Source organism: Sinocyclocheilus rhinocerous, unplaced genomic scaffold (assembly GCF_001515625.1).
Source record: "Sinocyclocheilus rhinocerous isolate Xijiao unplaced genomic scaffold, SAMN03320098_v1.1 scaffold3119, whole genome shotgun sequence".
NCBI lineage: Eukaryota > Metazoa > Chordata > Actinopteri > Cypriniformes > Cyprinidae > Sinocyclocheilus > Sinocyclocheilus rhinocerous.
The window spans coordinates 269,943-293,465 of NW_015632029.1; the positions used below are offsets into that span (position 1 = coordinate 269,943).

Here is a 23,523-nt window from a genome sequence, read left to right on the forward strand (position 1 = left end):
GGCCAATCACAACGCACTGGATAGCTGGCCAGTCACAGCACACCTCGCTTTTTCAGATCGATGAGCTTTGTAAAAATCGACGCGTTTCAGAAAGGCGGGGCATAGAGGAGAAACAATAATGTACAGTATGTGGAAAATTATGTGTTTTTTTAACTTTAACCCGCATAAACACATTTCATTACACCAAATACACAAAATAATGTTCTTTTTAGCAGCATCATATGACCCCTTTAAGGAGTCTGCAGAAACCCTGCTGTCAGATCTTAAATAGACATTTAGAAAAATAAGATGTTTATGATTTCGGATGAGTGCAAAACTAACTTTTTTTTGTTTATCAGATGTTTTTGCACACAGCAGATGCTTCCCAGATGAAGCGCTCTTTACGAGGCATCTAAACAGCTGTGACGCTGCTAAACACCAAGCGTTACGATCAGCACCTGTTTCTTCCTCCGCCGCGTCCTCCTCCTCCTCCTCCTCCTCGCGCGGCACTGACGCGTCTTTCTGCCGCCTCGCGCGCAGGCAGCGGCAGTCCTGGAAGATCAGCAGCCCGAGCACGTTCACCGCAAGCCCCAGCGAGCCCACGATCAGCACCAGCGGCGGGTCATCGATGGCCTGCGGCATGGCGAGCCTCTTCAGCGACTCCATGGACACAGAGAAGCAGAGCGCGGCGAGGAACACGGCGTTAGCCAGCGCGCCCACCACCTCCGCGCGGCCCATGCCGTACGTGAAGCGCCCCGAGCCCGCGCGACGCGACACCCGCGCCGCCGTCAGCCCGACGCACAGCGACAGAATGTCCGACAGCATGTTGAACGAGTCCGACACCAGCGCGATGGAGTTGCCCATGTACCCCGCCACGATCTCCGCCACGAAGAAGATGACGGTGATGACCAGCATCAGGATCAGGCGGCACGTCTTGCCGCTGTAGCGCCCCATGATCGCGTTGCGCGCGCGCGTCTGAGGCGGCTCCTTGCCGGATTCTTCTCATTGTCACCTTTGGACACTCATCCAGCTGGCTTTTTCTGCTGACAGACTGCGCTCTAAGGGTTAGTTAGTTCCATGCAGGTCAGCGGGGTTATTTATCCACCCAGCATTATGCGTACTGTAAACGCAGTCACACATTAAACAGCCTTTGGCACACACGAGCTCGACTTTCATCTGGATTCATAAACCTTTCTTATCTAGTGAACTAATTAATCTTCTACTTGGCAAGATTTTTTTTCTCCTGTCCTCAAACAAATGAAATCTGTGCAAGCATATTATATTAGGTGTTTTTAAATAGGCTACTATGTAGTTAATAATACAGCAATGAATTGTTGGGTAATGTACCTGTTGATGTGGAGTTTGAAAACGCTTTTGGGGAGGGATCCGGGTGAGGTTAGGACCGCTTTGGTGGTAGGGTCAGGTCAGCAGTGTGAGATGTGAGAAATTAATTACAGATGCTATTTTCAAATATAAGTACAATGTAAAAACATGTATGTGCACAATAAGTGCATTGGATCAAATTATTAATTTAAATGTAAGTACATTGTAGTTAAGGACATTTAATATAAAGTGGGTCCGGTAAATTAATTAACTGCATAACAGGATTTCTGAAATGTTCTGTTTCAACTTGCAAATGAGGCGTGGTCTAATTAAATATGCACTAATTTGCATACATTCCTAGAACACAGATCTGAACATTAGCTGAAGCCAGGTCTAAAAGGGTTTTGTTGACACACGAGAGTTTTTGATTTCTCTTTTTATCACTCCATAAATCAGAAAATGCTGTCAACAGACAGAAAACAAACATCTTCACCATGTTTTCAGGATGTTAAAATGCTGTAGAAATCAGTGTGAATGAACTATGAACAAACCTTCAGAATATAGAGAGGAATAAACCTGTAAAGTTTGCTGTTTAAACTCTTTAAAGATTTAAATCTACTATCAGATAGATAAAGTGCAATAAAAGGAACACTTCAATGTGTATCTGGGATGTTTTCTCTCCTGACATGACGCTGAAGCACAGCTGAGCAGTGCAGATGAAGCAGTGGTTATGTCTGCAGATGTCGTTCAGTCTGTATCTGTGCTGCACTGCATGTTTGTGTGCCGAGCTTTTACTCCAGTGTACGTGCACAGGGCTTGAATGACAGCGAATGTAAGATGAAACCGGTCTGTCACCTGTAGTTAGAGCTCAGGTGATCCGTGTGTACGTGTAGCTGCAGTTACTGATCAACACTGAGCTTTACTCCATCTGCTGGAGCAGACACACTGTAACACTTCACATCAGCTAACATTCACAATCAGCGATACATTTGTGACAGATTTTACTCATCTTTATGGGAGTTAAACCTGTTCATTGCTAGCTCAGCTCCATTAAATAATATTCATAGATACAGCTTTTGATTTTAATCATGTATTGGTAGATGCACAGAAATTACCATTAAAATTAAAGAATGCTTTAGAAGTGTTTTTCAATGTTCAGCACATGGAACCTTATTGTAAAGTGTCACTGATTTCTTGAAATGCTAGGAAGAGAAATTCCACTTTAGGAAATGATTTATTCTTCAAGTCAGACATCAAATATAACACAATGAACCTCATGCTAAATGCACAACTGAGCTTTGGAATACAATAATGAACAGAAGCGGCTTTAATCAGAGGACAGATAGAGAGCAGCAGAAACGCTCTTGCTGGTACTTTGACATCAGAAGCAAACAAACACCGAACAGAATCAGAAGCATGTGAGGAATTTGCTCAGAGTAAAAGTTCAACAAGCCGAGCTTAAATTCAGCAGAACGGAGGAGATTTAGAGACCCAACAAATCCACAAAGTCTGGAAGGAATCACAAATGAACACGAGCATCGGTGAATAATGACACTCAGCTCTCCAACGGAACAAAAAAAGGCCGTTTCTAACAAACTGGAACCACGGCAGCAGAATCGTGTGATTGTGTTTACAGCGTCTGTGATCTAGCGCAGGTTGGAGGTTTTATTAGGTGGAACTTTACACGTGTGTTTGACTATAGATCACAGATTGAGGGAATGCAGCTCATCCTAAACTCCTGCTAAGAGCCTGCTCAACCAGAAAGATGTTCAGATCCGTTCAGCCTGAAACGCTGAACCTGTTTGGTCACATGACTGCAGGGTAGAGAAACCACTGCCGCACGAATGGATGAGTTACTGAAGGACGATAAAGAAAGCTTTACAATAGCGGCTGGGAAATTTCAAAACTTTTTAAAGAAGCAAACAGAGAATTTGTGTAGAAATCTACATTATTTCAGCAGTGATTCATCATTCATAACCCCTTGTTTCCCGATGAAGGTGGCAGATGTTCTTCTAACACAAATACTAACACAACACATCTTACACGTGAAGCCTTCAGACGCAGTCCGTCTGAGATTTTTTCTTTTAAATTAGCTTTTTTTTTTTTTTTAATCAGGCTCCTATGTTTAGGTTCAGTCATTTCACTTTAATGGCGAAGAAAAGGTTATTAGTCAGTTATTGAATGCTTTGTTTTCAATAATGTCCAATGTTATTTTCATAGGAGCCTGATAAAAACGCTATTTAAAAGAAAAATATCTGACTGACTTAGAAGTTTTTGCATGTGAAGTCTTCATATGGAGTTACATTTGTGCCAAAAGTGTCGACTGGATTGTTCAGTGCATTTGTCCAGGTCAGCTGTTATTGCTGTTGTATTATGGGTGTCATTTCTTCAGCTCAGTTTTATGCTTTACATTCTGTAATATTCTACAAACATCCAGCTAAACAAACAGAACAATTATTTTTTTAATAAGAGTTTCTAAAACTTTGATGCATTTATTTTTCTGTTCTATAAATGTGAATAGATCTTTAGTCTACAGTGATCTTTTGTCATAATATTCAGCGATTCAGAAAGATGGTGAGAAACTCACTACTGAACAAATCTGTTAGTTTATCTGGATATCCGATAGCAGAAATTAAAACACAAATGAATGACACAAAACAACAGCAGACAGACAGATGTAATGTACAAAGCAGTCGACGCTTTTGGCACAAACTGAACTCCATACTCACAGAGGAAAAATGTGTGAAACATGGGAAAAGAAACCATGAACATATGCACTTCTGTTATATTATCTGAACTGACATCCCTGCATGCGCAGAGCAGATGGTATGGTCAGCTGTTTTAGCCAATTACAGAAGAGATTGTGCATCTGAAGCTCTTGACCTGTGTGTTTATTGGTAAATCTAGAGAGTTTAAACCAGGGTTTGGCCTAACAAACACCTGAGAGTCACGGCGAGCGCTGGTTCTCAGGACGCGTCTGACGGGACGTGCTCCTCGAAGCCCTCGCTCTCGCGCACCAGCGCTCTCTCCAGGATCACGCGGCCCTCCTTGTAGCGCTGGCTGTCCTCGGTGGCGAACTCGTAGATCCAGCCCAGCTTGCTGTTGCAGTTCTTGCAGCTGACGTCTCGCACCATGTGTCTGCCGGTCAGCATCACGCGGTCCTGCACCTCGCTGTACTGCAGGTTCACCACCTGAAACACATCACAGGACGTTAGCGTTAGCGCTGCATTAGCGATCGGCCTGGTGTCGCTCACGTGCCTTGTTGAAGAGGAAGGCTCTTCCGGTGGCGCCGGTGAAGCGCGTGGAGATCAGCTCGGAGCGGTTGGTCAGGATGGTGTCGCAGTTAGCGCAGGAGAACAGGCGCGTGCCGCCGATGTGATCCAAGAAGATGCGGCCCATGATTCACACAAACACACCTGTGAGAGCCAGAGACAGCGTTACACACACACCCGCAGCGTTTCTGAGCAAGTGGAGAAAATAGAATGGAACCCAATACGGTCTCTAAATGTAATTGTCTTGTATTAGAAACACATTCAAATTTAATTCAGTGTTTCTGTACAAATGTCTAAAGATACTTAAATCAAGACACATTTATTGGAGAAGCTCAATGACATAAAATAAATCTTGTTTTCTGAGAAACTGATCAAATGAAGTGAATTTAAGATTAGAACGAACAAATATCTGCCAATGGATTCAGAAAAATCTATTTAATTCAAAGTGAAAACAAGTTTTCATCTCCCATTAACAGATATATGTTCTTAAACTCACTTGTGTTCAGTTTCTCAGAAAACGAGACGTAATTCTTCATTGTGCATCTCCAGTGCTGCATTAGCGATCGGCCTGGTGTCGCTCACGTGCCTTGTTGAAGAGGAAGGCTCTTCCGGTGGCGCCGGTGAAGCGCGTGGAGATCAGCTCGGAGCGGTTGGTCAGGATGGTGTCGCAGTTAGCGCAGGAGAACAGGCGCGTGCCGCCGATGTGATCCAAGAAGATGCGGCCCATGATTCACACAAACACACCTGTGAGAGCCAGAGACAGCGTTACACACACACCCGCAGCATTTCTGAGCAAGTGGAGAAAATAGAATGGAACCCAATACGGTCTCTAAATGTAATTGTCTTGTATTAGAAACACATCCAAATTTAATTCAGTGTTTCTGTACAAATGTCTAAAGATACTTAAATCAAGACACATTTATTGGAGAAGCTCAATGACATAAAATAAATCTTGTTTTCTGAGAAACTGATCAAATGAAGTGAATTTAAGATTAGAACGAACAAATATCTGCCAATGGATTCAGAAAAATCTATTTAATTCAAAGTGAAAACAAGTTTTCATCTCCCATTAACAGATATATGTTCTTAAACTCACTTGTGTTCAGTTTCTCAGAAAACGAGACGTAATTCTTCATTGTGCATCTCCAGTAAATGTATCTTGATTTAAGGATGTTTAGATGTTTGGAAAACCAGACAGAAACACTGAGGAAGAGCATCGTTTTGGCGGCGTATGCAACATTAAACGACATGCTTTATGAGTTTCTGCTCCGATTTCAGAGCGTTTAAAGGCCTTCATTTGCGAAGAGGCGAGTGGAGAGTCTTTCAGAGCCGCAGAAAGCTCTGGATCACATCAGATCAGATCAGATCAGGAGGACAGAAGCGTCTGACGCTGCGATGTAAAAGAAGGGAAGCAGTAGAAGCTGTTGTGATGAAGCGCGTCTGCTGTGCGTTCATCTGTCCGTCGCGCAGCGTCACCACAACAACAACATTAACAGCAGACAGAAACACGCTGCAGACGCTCAGAACGAGTGAAAGGCGGAATCAAAGCGAAGCAGCTGGTTAACTGGTTAGTATGAGATCAACTCTTACCAGCCGCTTCAGATCGAGCGTTTGTTTATCCGCGTTCAGCTCGCGCTGCTGTTTTCTTTCAGCTCTTCCTCCAGACTTTATATCAACATCCGGTGCGGTGACGTGCGCGACGACGCTGTACGTGCTGGTGCACGTGTCACGACAACAGCTGTCTGGACCTTCATAACAAAACGTGTTACAACATTACTATAGAAACATTAGAATATATGCATACATACATGCATATAATTATGAATAATAATATTAGTTATTATTAAAAAAAATTATAAAAAATAATATATATATATATATATTAGGCATTATTATTGATTTGCTTGTTTTGTATTAGTAGGCCTACATATTGTTATGTCTGTAGCTACCCTGTACAGCGATCTTCAATAAAAGCTATTAAAACTTGGACTGTTTGATCTTTCTTTCTTTCTTTCTTTGGCATTGTGTTATGTTTTGCTATGTGTGAACTATTGGCTTTCTTGTGATCTTCAATCTCTGTTCTGTGTTCAGTTATTGCTGTGTGTGTGTGTGGGGTTCATTATGTTTATCATTAGCACTGAAGGTAAGTGGAGATTCTGCTCATCATCTTCAGCAGTATTTATCATCTCATTCGTCTCTAACAGCTTTATTCAGACGCTTTCAGGTCGAGGCTCCTCTGCGCTGTTAAATGTGTTAAATGTCCGTGTTTTAATCGGTGGTTTGTGCTGCTGAGGGGTTTTTATCTGCTTTAGCTCGGTTAGCTGGACTGGCTAATAATGAGCCTCGATACCGGACAGATTAATTATCATCTTTCGTCTGAATCTGTCATGTTCTGATTTCATGCGGTTTCGGTCAAGTGTTTGGGTTGTTCTGATGATTTGAGCTGTTTGTGTGCAGAAGTTGTGTTTGTAAGTTAGTGCTAATCGTGCTAACAGCACTTTACTGGAGATTTATTCGCTGTTTTAATATTTTATATAATTAAAATCAAAGAGTTTCACTGAGAAAATGACTTTGATTTACGGTAATGTATCTTCAGGATGAAAACAGTCATGATTTCTGATGTCCCAACAAATAGATATTTCTTAATTATGGAAATGAGTACATCATATTTTGAAAACCGAATTATTGGATGAAGCAGACTATGATCAGCCTGTTTATGCAGCACATTAAAGCTACTGAGAAAGCTACTCACTTAAGCCTTCATGAAATTACATATCATTGTTTTAAATGGGGTGATTGACCGCGTGTCTCTATAGATAGCCTGTCATGTAAAGGTCAGAGGTCATCCACATGTTCTCAGGAGGTCTGATGCTTCACATGTGGGCAGCTGCTGGTGTTTTGTGTCATGATGGACTGCTGTGTTTCTCTAAATATATTCTGGCTTGTGCCTCCAGAGATCAATGTAGTACTGCATCAGTGTCTCAGCAATGGATGCTCTGCAGTGAATGGGTGCCGTCAGAATGAGAGTCCAAACAGCTGATAAAAACATCACAATAATCCACAAGTAATCCACAGCACTCCAGTCCATCAGTTAACATCTGGAGAAGACAAAAGCTGAAACAAATCCAGCATTAAGACGTTTTTAACTAAAATACATTGAGTCCATAATCCATAATAACGCTTCCTCCAGTGAAAAAGTGTTCTGGTGTGAATCAGGAGAGAAATCTGCACAGATCAAGCAGCGTTTAAACAGCTCTAAACAAATATGTGGGTTTATTTTGATGTGAGAGACAACAGCAGATGCACTTTTTCACCGGAGGAAGCGTTATTATGGATTATGGACTCATACTTTAGTTAAAAACATCTTAATGCTGGATTTGTTTCTTACAAACACAGCTTTTGGCTTCACAAGATGTTAATTAAAAATAATATAATTGACAATATAAAGTCAGCTGCCGTAATCACAAAATAAACTGGCTGATCAGGACCTGATGGATGAAACGCTGGTTTGAGGGCCGTTGAAGGGAGAATTTATACGTTATATTCATTTATTTCTAAAGCGCTTTATGCAGATAGCTTGAAAGCAGCTTCAGAGTAATGAACATTAATGTTGTGATATTCAGCAGTTCTGAGAGGTGTAAAGCGCCAGCAGCCGGTGTGTGCTCCTCAGATGGACGGAGCGGTGATGGTTTAGCGCGGCGGTCAGCCGCGGCCGAGCGTGGGATGTTACGCTGGACGGTGCACCTGGAGGGCGGCCCGCGGAGGGTCAACCACGCGGCGGTGGCGGTCGGACACAAGGTGTACTCGTTCGGAGGATACTGCTCCGGAGAAGACTACGAGACCCTGAGACAGATCGACGTGCACGTCTTCAACACCGGTTAGTTTGGTTAACCGCGCTCGACCAGCCGCTGTAGCTCAGGGTTTGAATGCATGAACTGATCAGATGTGTGTGTGTGTGTGTGTGTGTGTGTGTGTGTGTGTGTGTGTGTGTGTGTGTGTGTGTGTGTGTGTGTGTGTGTGTGTGTGTGTGTGTGTGTGTGTGTGTGTGTGTGTGTGTGTGTGTGTGTGTGTGTGTGTGGTTCTCTCAGAGTCTCTGCGCTGGACGAAGCTGCCGCCGGTGCGCACCGGAGGACGGGAGCACGCTCGGGAGGTGCCCTACATGCGCTACGGACACACGGCGGTGCTGGTGGAGGAGACGGTGCTGATCTGGGGCGGCCGGAACGACACCGAGGGCGCGTGTAACGTGCTGTATGCCTTTGATGTCAGTAGGTGTCCGCAGACAAACCACATGCTTCAGTGTAATGCTGCGGGCTAAAGCCGTTGGTTTAAGCTTTCTCTTCATTATTTTACACTTGTATTGTGCTGAAATGCTTTACCTAATTTGGGTTTACTGGTCAAAACCATGGCCAGCCTACAAACACTGCGTGTAAATCTCTCGTCATGCTGGAATCTGGGATTCAATCAGCACAGGGTTTGTGTTTCTTTTGGAACTGATTGATCGCAGGCCTCATTGAGTTTATGCACCTCAGATTTTGAGTGAATATTGCCAAATGTTATGCACAAATAATGCTTTTTTTCACTCAAAAACTGAGCTCAGATCAATGAGGCCTACTATCAGTCAGTTCAAAAAAACAAGCACAAAACCTGTGCTAAATGAAAGAAAACAAGTTAAACGATTGAATCCAGAATTTGGTACAACAGGAAATGTCACTCATTTGTGAGTGTAACAAATTGGGAAAACATTAAAAAAAAAAAAGATCAGATTTGTGTGAAGTTGTTCTACCCTGTCCAATGCGACAACATTAACTAGTATTTTCAGAAAAATAAAATCCTCTCCGGGTCAAAATGACTGAAACACAACATAAGGATTAAGTTAATCTTGTCCAGGTTGTTGGATTATGGATTTACATCTAAACCATTTTTTTTATTTGGTCATAATCAGTGTTTTGTCAAATATATCATTTTTGTTAATAATTCTAGCACACTGAAGGTTCTTCGTCCCACTGCAAACATGATTTAATTTTCACACAAGAAATACAGCCTTTTCTCTGATCATCTGCAAACCGTTTGATCAGCATCAGTCAAACATCATCCAGTAATCACTGACATCTGATGATGAAGAGAAATCCTCCTCCAGTGATTTACAGTGATAAACATATAAACATAGAGCCATGATGATCCATGTGTTACACCTCCAGACCATCAGCAGCTGGTTTGAGTGAGCCTCTGTGTGTGTGTGTGTCTGTCTGTGTGTGTGTGTGTGTGTGTCTGTCTGTCTGTGTGTGTGTGTCTGTGTGTCTGTCTGTGTGTGTGTGTGTGTGTGTCTGTCTGTCTGTGTGTGTCTGTCTGTGTGTCTGTCTGTGTGTCTGTCCCCAGGTGCCAGAGACGGACACTCAGCCTGTGTTCTGGGAAAGGCCATGTACATCTTCGGTGGATACGAGCAGCTGGTGCGTAACTGAGGTGATGGAGTGATTATAATCAGCTAACGAGCGCGTGATGAAGCGTGTTTGTGTTCTCAGGCCGACTGCTTCTCCAATGAGATTCACAAGCTGGACACCAGCAGCATGTGCTGGTCACTAGTGAGCGTTCGGGTGAGTCACACACTCTTATCAACGATATTCATACTGCTTCCGGAGACTCTGTGGTTCTTATTCTTTTAGATCTATCTGCTGCATTTGATACTATCGACCTCTGCACTCTATTATCTAGACTAGAGTCCCGTTCTGAGCTGGTTTCAGTCATACCTGACTGACAGAAAGTTTCTATTTTAGGCTCTATCTTAGCTCCCTCTCTTTTCTCTCTCTGCATGTTACCTCTGGGCTCTATTCTAAGGAAACATGGTGTATCTTTTCATTTCTATGTGGATGATACTCAAATCTATTTACCAATCAAAAGAAACAATCCCGCTGTGATTTCATCTCTTCTGCTATGCTTAGAGGAGGTCAAATCATGGCTAGCCCATAATGTCCTCTTCCCAAATGAAGACAAGACCGAGGTAATTGTTTTCGGCCCAAATGAGAGTTCTCAGTGTATAGACCCTGATTTGGAGAGTTTATCTGGCTTTAGATCCTCACGGGTGCGTTCTTGTAGATCAGCCTTTAAAATGTGACTAACACATCTCCATAGTAATCGTAATCCCTTGTATGTTGAATTGAGTTTAAAACTTTGTTTCGGTCCTCCTGCTATATGGTCATTCTTAACTATGTTGTTCTTAATTCTGCTGTCTGGCCTGTTCTGATGTATGTTATATTCTCCTCTAATCGTGCTCCTCTGGTAAGCACTTTGGTCAGCCTAGTGGCTGTTGTAAAGGTGCTATATAAATAAAATGAGCTTGAACTACTAAATAGTAGGCGAAAAACAGTATGTGAACAGAGTAGTGTCTGAATTCACAGCATTAGCTGAAAGTCCCCGGATGATCTGCTGTTTCCAGCGTGATTCGATGGACACTTTACTAAAAAAACATCTTAAAATCTTATTCTTGCCAGTGCCAACAGAGCTGTTTTAGTGAATAAATATACATTTCAATTTCATTTACTTCCATATACATGCTTGAATGAAGAGACTTATAACCTTCACCGCTGACCATCATTACTTCCAGTTTTAGCTCAGATGAGGGATATTAGATAGATATTAGATATTAGATGGTGGTATAATGCAAGGATCTGATGCTCAACAGCGTGATCTGTGTAGTCAGCTCAGGGGTTTTCAACCTGTGGGGCGAGTGAATTAGACAAACTTGGGGGGGCGCATGTCCTAAAAGGTTGAAAACCCCTGAGTCAGGTGACTAGGTTTGAGACACAGCCGCTGTCACTAGATGGCGCCGTGGAGCTTCATCAGGATTGATCTGTGTCTAATAGAGAAAGATGTGAACAGAGTTTCTCACTCACAGACAGAGATGTGATTGTGTGATCGTCCGTTTGATGAAGCTAAAATGAGTGTGTGTTAGTGTGTGTATGTGTGTGTTAGTGTGTGTGTGTGTGTGTGTGTGTGTGTTCACTGCCACATCATTGACTGTGTCTGAGGCGTGTGGTGTTGGTCTCTCAGGGCACTCCAGCTCGATGGAGAGACTTCCACTCTGCTACTATCATCGGCACCAAGATGTTTGTGTTTGGAGGAAGAGCGGATCGATTCGGCCCCTTCCACTCCAACAACGAGATCTACTGCAATAAAATCAAGATCTTCGACACGGAGACAAACTGCTGGCTAAACACGGCATCTGCGCAGCTGCTGCCCGAGGGACGCAGGAGCCATTCTGCCTGTGAGCAAACACACACACACACACACACACACACACACTCTCACGCACACACACACACACACACAAAAGTTGCTCACAATGGAGAATTGTACATATTCGGTGGTTATAATGCTCGTCTGGATCGACACTTCAACGACCTCTGGAAGTTCAATCCAGGTGATTTTCTCATTCTGAGCTGCTCATTAAACATACGTTTGTCCAGCTCGGTTTAGTTAGTAATATTTATGTCATTTAAGACAATTGAATTACAATAATTAAAAAAATTAGGGGTACAGTGAAAGACAGTTATAGTCAGAAAAAGTGCTGTAGGTTTTTAAATGTCTGCTTCAAACTGTATTTAATAATTATCTATTTATTTACAGGGCTAATTCTTGTTTGATTTTGTTTCCATATTGAAGTTTTATCCAGAGTGGGCTCAGTGTTTGGCCTCACTGTGTGTGCATCAGAATGATTCCCGCTGGTCTGTATTCATGTGTTCAGAGGCGTTCTCCTGGAAGAAGCTGGAGCCGAAGGGCAAAGGCCCGTGTCCCAGACGGAGACAGTGCTGCTGCATGCTGGGAGATCGCATCGTCCTCTTCGGAGGAACCAGGTGAGCTCCACACCACAGCATTCCACTACAGCACATCGATTCGAATGGAAAGAGGTGTAAAAAGGAATTGAAATTCATTTTAAACTAGAAAAACAAACTCAAGTCAAACTTTGAAGGAGTTTAGAAAGCCTTGATGTTTGAAGGTTTGTAGGCCAGATAGATGTTTAAAACTGTACCTATGCAAGTTTGTATTTAGTTTATATGCTTTAAATTATGTAATAAATAAACGTTTGTGTACAAGACTGGAAGGACACTTCATCTGTCGTGAATTACTTTGAATTACAATTCAGTAAATTTCTCTCTTCCTGTCATTCAAGTTCAACTTCCTGTGTGTCGTGGCCAATTCAGACTCGCACTCATGAACTGAAAGGCAGTGGGTTGTTTTCTTGTGGCTTCTGTGTGGGGTTTTTTTATCGTGTGGATGCAGAAATCTGTGCTGTGTTTGTCATGTGATGAGCAGGAGCGTGGTACACGCGTGTGGTCTCATGCTAACAGAAGCAGTCGTCTGCAGACGGTGCTGCGGCTCAGCGGTCAGACTCAAACCCCCGGAGTCCTGAAGCGCTCCCTGAACGAGCTTTATATTGAGGAAGCAGTGGGCTCCCTTCGGTCCCAGACGCTAGCGGTGTAATGAGCTGGCTAACGCTGCTTTATCAGACGCGCTCTTATCCTGGGTCCTGCGGTGAAGCTCAGGCCGTCCTCAGCCGCAGTCGAGCTGATTATCCCTCAGTCTGCTCCACAGCGGCACAGAGATAAACGCACGGCATTGTGGGACAGTGACTCTCTCAGCAGAATGAGGAACACGAGGAGGTTTGAGCAGGCGTCCTAGTGCATGTCAAATGTATTTATATAGTGCTTTTCACAACACAGCAACAAAGCAGAAAACATGTTTATGTTCACGGTTATAATATCTTAATATCTTCATGCCTTATAGTCGCATTTATCAGATTAGAGCTGGACGAGAATATAGTTGCATTTGCTACATATCAGTTTACACACGGTACTGTATGTATGCAGATTACAGATTACTTACTTATGCAACTTTAAATAAAGCTCTGAGTTATAATGTAGTTAGGCTTTACAACAGAATTGCAGCAGAAAAGGGTTTAAATCACTAGTCAGTTCACTGAGATGGCCAGTCGTTGCTGGTTTGGTCATGATAGAAATGATCTGAGTCTATAATAATCAGCAGAACTAAACACTCCCATCAGCGCTTTCATGGGATGGGATCCGTGTTCAGTAAATCTGCTGCTTAGTCTCTGTGTTTGAAGTGAAGAACAGATGTTGATGGATGGTGGAGCTGCAGAAAGCCGGAGTTTGTTTGTGTGTCTGCTCTTAAACTCTTGAAGTGCTCAGTTAAGCAGGATTATCTGCCGCACGGAGACTAATGTTTGAGAGGAGAGTGCAACACTTTTCCTCATTTATTTGGTTTTCCCTGTGGGATCAGAGCAGGATTTCCTCCAGGAGTCATGACTTCCTGTGCCACAAACACTTTATTGTTCAGTTTACTTATGTGTCATGATCAGTAGTTTCTGTTCATCTGATTTTATGTGCATTCTGGGATATTGCATAAAAATCGCTGCATAGAAATGGCAAGATGCAGATAAAATTGTAAAACGGGCATAAAAAACTTGTGTGCTCAATTGGGGGGGGGGGGTCTTATTTCATCCAATAAGAAGACAGTCTTTAAAAAGGCTTAATTCACCTTTCCTCAAATTAAGGTCTTAAAAGCTCTTAAATCAGAGCAGAAATCTTACATTCATAAAGCCGTGGCATTAAATGAATCTCTTCCTCAGTGTTTCTGTCTTGTTGTCCAGTACATCCTGAAATCAAGAAACATTTACTGGAGATACAACATGAAGAAATGAAGTCGTGTTTTCTGAGAAACTGATGATTATAATATGAACAAATATCTGCCAAGGGGGAATGAAAACTTATTTTCTCTTTGAATTAAGTATATTTTTGTGAGTCCATTGGCAGATATTTGCTCTTGGTTTGATCATAAACTTAATTTTGATCAATTTCTCAGAAAACAAGACTTCATATCGATTTTTGCATTTTGCATCTTGATTTAAGGATAAGCTGTTGTTTGCTGATCTCGTGTGTATCGCTGAATCTTTAGAAGAGTTCGTCCCTGTGTGGGGTCAGTGACCGCTGACCTCTGATCTCAGAGCAGATTCATTCATTCACGCCTCTCATTCGTTAGCCGCCGGCGTTTCAGGTGAGATGGGGGTTCTTCTGCGGCTCATAAATCAGAGCAGTGGCTAAATTTCACGCCTCTCTTTGGCCCAGCAGGCCTGTTTATTCTGCCGTAAGTGGCCACTAACACACACACACAAACACACTTAACACTCACACACACACACACACAGCTTTCACTACCAACACTACATTGTAATGTGATGAACATAAATCTCTCCCAAAATACACAAATCACACACACACACACATCTGATCACTGCACACGCAAACACTCTTCTTATGAAGAATCGTGACACACGTTTGACTGACTTCAAGCTGAAAGGCTTCAGAGGGCAGGTGGATTCTGGGTATTTGTGGGCGTCTCATTTACATTCACAACAAACAAACAACCTGTTTTAGTCCAGTGTTTGGACACATTTGACTGAACTGATGTAGAAATGATCTTTAAACCTCAACGCTTCTGCTGATGACTGAAGTTTAGGTAAATATCAGTTGTGCTCATGCATTTAGAACAACAGACCCTTCATTATTAGTTTTTTATTGTATTGGACGGTGAAGGAGAACTGTGATGAAGTGTCTGATCACGTGTTCCTTCTTCACTCGTGTCCAGTGTGAGTTTATGTGATCTGATGATCTTTTCTCTCATGCTAACACACACAGTCTGAGTGAAGATGAAGTTTGTGTCTCCTGCAGCGCGAGAACGAGCGCCGACGCCTGACGATGAGCATCGCACGTTTGCGTAACGATGATTGCAGCGCGGCTTTCCCAGACACCTCCGGGCCTCTGAACACAGCCGGAGCGCTGGGAACTTTATTGTGCTTCACTAAAGCCCTAAATTTACGCTCAACAAATTCCTTGTTTAAGTAAATATCATAAAGGCAGCAGGAATATCAGCGGAGGCGTCTGCTCAGCATCAGCACACTATAAATCTGACGGCCGTTTCCTGCGACTGAAGAAAACACAAGCGAGGTGTCTGCCGTCTGATTCATGATGCGCGCGGGGAGCGTTCGTCTCGTCCCTCAGATAAATACCTGTAACGTGTGTGACCTCGCCGTCGCTTTAGAGGTCAGCCTTTGTGTTAATCATTGACATGCAAACAGTGTGTGTGGAAATCAGACTCAAACAAGAAGCAGAACCAGCGACACGCGCGCGCACACACACACACACACACACTCACTCACACAAATACACACACTCACTCACACACACACACACTCACTAACTCACTAACACACACACACTCACTCACACAAATACACACACACACTCACTCACTCACTCACTCACACAAACACACACGCACGCTCACTCACTCACACACACACTCACACTCACTCACTCACTCACTCTCACACACACACTCACTCACACACACACATACTCACTAACACACACACTCACTAACACACACACTCACTAACACACACACTCACTAACACACACACTCACTAACACACACACTCACTAACACACACACTCACTAACACACACACTCACTAACACACACACTCACTAACACACACACTCACTAACACACACACTCACTAACACACACACTCACTAACACACACACTCACTAACACACACACTCACTAACACACACACTCACTAACACACACACTCACTAACACACACACTCACTAACACACACACTCACTAACACACACACTCACTAACACACACACTCACTAACACACACACTCACTAACACACACACTCACTAACACACACACTCACTAACACACACACTCACTAACACACACACTCACTAACACACACACTCACTAACACACACACTCACTAACACACACACTCACTAACACACACACTCACTAACACACACACTCACTAACACACACACTCACTAACACACACACTCACTAACACACACACTCACTAACACACACACTCACTAACACACACACTCACTAACACACACACTCACTAACACACACACTCACTAACACACACACTCACTAACACACACACTCACTAACACACACACTCACTAACACACACACTCACTAACACACACACTCACTAACACACACACTCACTAACACACACACTCACTAACACACACACTCACTAACACACACACTCACTAACACACACACTCACTAACACACACACTCACTAACACACACACTCACTAACACACACACTCACTAACACACACACTCACTAACACACACACTCACTAACACACACACTCACTAACACACACACTCACTAACACACACACTCACTAACACACACACTCACTAACACACACACTCACTAACACACACACTCACTAACACACACACTCACTAACACACACACTCACTAACACACACACTCACTAACACACACACTCACTAACACACACACTCACTAACACACACACTCACTAACACACACACTCACTAACACACACACTCACTAACACACACACTCACTAACACACACACTCACTAACACACACACTCACTAACACACACACTCACTAACACACACACTCACTAACACACACACTCACTAACACACACACTCACTAACACACACACTCACTAACACACACACTCACTAACACACACACTCACTAACACACACACTCACTAACACACACACTCACTAACACACACACTCACTAACACACACACTCACTAACACACACACTCACTAACACACACACTCACTAACACACACACTCACTAACACACACACTCACTAACACACACACTCACTAACACACACACTCACTAACACACACACTCACTAACACACACACTCACTAACACACACACTCACTAACACACACACTCACTAACACACACACTCACTAACACACACACTCACTAACACACACACTCACTAACACACACACTCACTAACACACACACTCACTAACACACACACTCACTAACACACACACTCACTAACACACACACTCACTAACACACACACTCACTAACACACACACTCACTAACACACACACTCACTAACACACACACTCACTAACACACACACTCACTAACACACACACTCACTAACACACACACTCACTAACACACACACTCACTAACACACACACTCACTAACACACACACTCACTAACACACACACTCACTAACACACACACTCACTAACACACACACTCACTAACACACACACTCACTAACACACACACTCACTAACACACACACTCACTAACACACACACTCACTAACACACACACTCACTAACACACACACTCACTAACACACACACTCACTAACACACACACTCACTAACACACACACTCACTAACACACACACTCACTAACACACACACTCACTAACACACACACTCACTAACACACACACTCACTAACACACACACTCACTAACACACACACTCACTAACACACACACTCACTAACACACACACTCACTAACACACACACTCACTAACACACACACTCACTAACACACACACTCACTAACACACACACTCACTAACACACACACTCACTAACACACACACTCACTAACACACACACTCACTAACACACACACTCACTAACACACACACTCACTAACACACACACTCACTAACACACACACTCACTAACACACACACTCACTAACACACACACTCACTAACACACACACTCACTAACACACACACTCACTAACACACACACTCACTAACACACACACTCACTAACACACACACTCACTAACACACACACTCACTAACACACACACTCACTAACACACACACTCACTAACACACACACTCACTAACACACACACTCACTAACACACACACTCACTAACACACACACTCACTAACACACACACTCACTAACACACACACTCACTAACACACACACTCACTAACACACACACTCACTAACACACACACTCACTAACACACACACTCACTAACACACACACTCACTAACACACACACTCACTAACACACACACTCACTAACACACACACTCACTAACACACACACTCACTAACACACACACTCACTAACACACACACTCACTAACACACACACTCACTAACACACACACTCACTAACACACACACTCACTAACACACACACTCACTAACACACACACTCACTAACACACACACTCACTAACACACACACTCACTAACACACACACTCACTAACACACACACTCACTAACACACACACTCACTAACACACACACTCACTAACACACACACTCACTAACACACACACTCACTAACACACACACTCACTAACACACACACTCACTAACACACACACTCACTAACACACACACTCACTAACACACACACTCACTAACACACACACTCACTAACACACACACTCACTAACACACACACTCACTAACACACACACTCACTAACACACACACTCACTAACACACACACTCACTAACACACACACTCACTAACACACACACTCACTAACACACACACTCACTAACACACACACTCACTAACACACACACTCACTAACACACACACTCACTAACACACACACTCACTAACACACACACTCACTAACACACACACTCACTAACACACACACTCACTAACACACACACTCACTAACACACACACTCACTAACACACACACTCACTAACACACACACTCACTAACACACACACTCACTAACACACACACTCACTAACACACACACTCACTAACACACACACTCACTAACACACACACTCACTAACACACACACTCACTAACACACACACTCACTAACACACACACTCACTAACACACACACTCACTAACACACACACTCACTAACACACACACTCACTAACACACACACTCACTAACACACACACTCACTAACACACACACTCACTAACACACACACTCACTAACACACACACTCACTAACACACACACTCACTAACACACACACTCACTAACACACACACTCACTAACACACACACTCACTAACACACACACTCACTAACACACACACTCACTAACACACACACTCACTAACACACACACTCACTAACACACACACTCACTAACACACACACTCACTAACACACACACTCACTAACACACACACTCACTAACACACACACTCACTAACACACACACTCACTAACACACACACTCACTAACACACACACTCACTAACACACACACTCACTAACACACACACTCACTAACACACACACTCACTAACACACACACTCACTAACACACACACTCACTAACACACACACTCACTAACACACACACTCACTAACACACACACTCACTAACACACACACTCACTAACACACACACTCACTAACACACACACTCACTAACACACACACTCACTAACACACACACTCACTAACACACACACTCACTAACACACACACTCACTAACACACACACTCACTAACACACACACTCACTAACACACACACTCACTAACACACACACTCACTAACACACACACTCACTAACACACACACTCACTAACACACACACTCACTAACACACACACTCACTAACACACACACTCACTAACACACACACTCACTAACACACACACTCACTAACACACACACTCACTAACACACACACTCACTAACACACACACTCACTAACACACACACTCACTAACACACACACTCACTAACACACACACTCACTAACACACACACTCACTAACACACACACTCACTAACACACACACTCACTAACACACACACTCACTAACACACACACTCACTAACACACACACTCACTAACACACACACTCACTAACACACACACTCACTAACACACACACTCACTAACACACACACACACTCACACACTCACACACTCACACTCACTCACTCGTTCTGATCCTGATTGAGACACGCTGGCCAGTTTCTTCTGGGAGCTTTTATCAATAGATACTGATATCCGAATAATCAAATTTAACCAAAGGTTGGACCTAGAAATACAAGTATTTTAAATGTCATAAACATGTACTTCCTTCATCATCAGTGTATATGTAAGCTGTATGTGTGAATGGCTGCTGTGTGTGATGATGCGGTGAGGTCAGCTGATGTCGATCGCGTGCCGCTTTGGCCAGAGACTGGGGACGGGCGCCGGATGTAAACAGGAGCGTGACAGATTGGCATGCTGGGATAGCGCGTGGGACGACAGCTTGTATCGGTGATGAGCCGCCTCTGTTCTGTTGCTTTGTTTTGGTTGGTTGAGTGTGTTTGAGGATTTATTTGAGCGTTGCTTTAATATCCAGTCATAATGTCACTTCCTCTGTGTGATGGTTTAAGCTGCATCAGATGCGGATCAGCGTCTGTGGCGGCTCTTCATGCTCACGTCTGTCTCTCATGTGTTCTTCTGTAACGCTGTGAGTGTGTGGTGTGAGAGAGAAGAGTCTTGAGGTTATTGCGTTATTGCTCAGGAAGAAATCACTTCCTCTGACGTCACACTTCAGATATCTCTCCGTGTGATTGGTCACTCAGAGCTCTGGTCAATGATAGTTGTGACATCATCAACAGGAAGTAAGTCCCTCAGCAAAAATGCAAGTATGAATCAAATCCTTGATTTATCTTTTCATTCAGAAGTGATTTTTTTTTGTATCAGAATCATGATTGAGTTTCCCATCAGCCTCCTGAATCTCTGAACGACCTGCGGTCCAATTCCAGTGTGTGTGTGTGTGTGTGTGTGAGAGAGAGGGAGAGACTGTGTGTGTGTGTGTGTGAGTGGGAGTGTGTGTTTCTGTGTGTGTGTGTGTGAGTGTGAGAGTGTGTGTGTGTGTGTGTGTGAGTGAGAGAGTGTGTGTGTGTGTGTGTGTGAGTGAGAGAGTGTGTGTGTGTGTGTGTGTGAGTGAGAGAGTGTGTGTGTGTGTGTGTGTGAGTGAGAGAGTGTGTGTGTGTGTGTGTGTGAGTGAGAGAGTGTGTGTGTGTGTGTGTGTGAGTGAGAGAGTGTGTGTGTGTGTGTGTGTGAGTGAGAGAGTGTGTGTGTGTGTGTGTGTGAGTGAGAGAGTGTGTGTGTGTGTGTGTGTGAGTGAGAGAGTGTGTGTGTGTGTGTGTGTGAGTGAGAGAGTGTGTGTGTGTGTGTGTGTGAGTGAGAGAGTGTGTGTGTGTGTGTGTGTGAGTGAGAGAGTGTGTGTGTGTGTGTGTGTGAGTGAGAGAGTGTGTGTGTGTGTGTGTGTGAGTGTTTTTCTCTCTCTCTGTGTGTGTGTGTGTGTGTGTGTGTGCCTCCTGCAGTGTGTGTTTGTAGACGGCTCTAGTCAGTCGTACAGAGTTTCAGCTTAAATCGTCGCTGGCTAGACGAAACGCACTTAAGATGATCTGCAGACGCTCTCACGCCTCTCAGCATCATGTGACGGATCCATTGATTCTGAGCCGCACGTCACGTTCAGATCGTCTTCATTGCTCCCCTGTGAGTCTCTGTGAATGTAAAGTGTGTTTTGTGTTGATGAAATGCCAGTATTGTGATTCTCCATGATGATTGTGTGACTGATGTTCAGCTGTCCAGCGGTCGGCCGCGGCACACTGCGCTTAATCCAGATCTCACTCCTGTTCTGAGTGTTTAATGCTGCTTCAGGAACGAAACTCGAGTCACATTTATTTCTATAGCACTTTGTATAATACAGATTGTTTCAAAGCAGCTCACTAATAAACAGGGAAATATCAATGAGTGATGCAAACTTAATGAAATATGATACAAATTCAATTCAGCTGTAATGCAGCCATGAAGTTTTGTTCTCATCCGATGGTGTCAGTGCAGTCATATCAATAACATTACTGAATATTAAGCGTCTTTTAAACGCGACTAAGCAAACCAAAGGTGACGGTGGAAAGGAACCCAAACTCCATCAGGTGTCAGAAATGGAGAAAAAACCTTGAGAGAAACCAGGCAATGAACAGCCTGCTTCTGAAAGTGTATATAATGACAGTGAACTAACAGAACTGAACAGCTAGTTAGTGCGGTGCAGAGCCGCTCTCTACTAGTCTCAGATAAACGTCTGTGTTCTTCATGTTCGCTGGATTTGTAGATGTCAGAATATTTTCTGCCAGATCTGGGTTAGTTAGAGCGTAACCCAGTCCATCCATCCAAAACTCACTTTCTGCGTTTCATACAAAAGTCAGTCGCCTCCGAGGCCCCAAACATCCGTTGTTTTCCCAGTTCCCTTGTTTACAGCCGAGAGATAAGGGCATTTCTCCGATAATTTGTGCTGATTCTTGTTTTCACACGGGCCGATATCAGCTGGATTCGGCTCTGTTTCTGCTGCGTCTATATTTAAACCCAGACTCCATCAGCCTCACTATCTGCTGCTGAGCGCCTCTCAGACGTAATTAACTGCTGCTTAAAGCCGCTCTCTGATAGCCACCCTGAGACTAAGATCCAGATTAAAGAGCGACTCAATCTCATGATCTGTAGATGTGGACTGGCTTCCACACGGATCACTGCAGGTTCTTATTCAGCACTCAGTCAGGTTTTGTCCACTCTGTTTCTATTGGCTCTTTAGCATTGATGCTTTCTACCAACGAGGCATCATAATGCGCCTGTGCTCCGCTGATAAGCTGCTAAACAGGAAGTCATAGCACACGAAGAGTTCCTGACCGTCGGCACTCCGGCTCATCGGGAAAGAGGAAGAGGAAACAACGCACGTTAGTTCCCTGTCAGAACCAGGACGCGAGGAGCGCTGTGTGTGTGTGTGTGTGTGTGTGTGTGTGAGTGTGTGTGTGAGTGAGTGAGTGTGTGTGTGTGTGTGTGTGTGTGTGAGTGTGTGGATTAATTCAAAGCAGCTTCACAGAAATAAACAGGAAAATAACAGAATCAATCAGGTTTGTAGAAATGTAGCATTGCATCAGTGTCTCAGCGATGGATGCTCTGCAGTGAATGGGTGCCGTCAGAATGAGAGTCCAAACAGCTGA

At 43.6% G+C, this 23,523-nt stretch overlaps 1 protein-coding gene across 1 annotated transcript in view; it reads left to right on the forward strand.

The window, feature by feature from the left end:
• The first annotated feature begins 6,692 nt into the window (after nt 1–6,692).
• Nucleotides 6,693–23,523, forward strand: part of LOC107742079 (kelch domain-containing protein 3-like) — a 27,255-nt gene continuing 10,424 nt past the window's right edge. The window contains exons 1-8 of the mRNA XM_016554945.1: nt 6,693–6,717; nt 8,245–8,451; nt 8,663–8,884; nt 9,951–10,021; nt 10,094–10,165; nt 11,619–11,832; nt 11,902–11,988; nt 12,313–12,421. Coding sequence (XP_016410431.1) covers nt 6,696–6,717; nt 8,245–8,451; nt 8,663–8,884; nt 9,951–10,021; nt 10,094–10,165; nt 11,619–11,832; nt 11,902–11,988; nt 12,313–12,421 — 1,004 coding nt within the window. The 5' untranslated portion in view covers nt 6,693–6,695. The remainder of the gene's footprint in view (nt 6,718–8,244; nt 8,452–8,662; nt 8,885–9,950; nt 10,022–10,093; nt 10,166–11,618; nt 11,833–11,901; nt 11,989–12,312; nt 12,422–23,523) is intronic.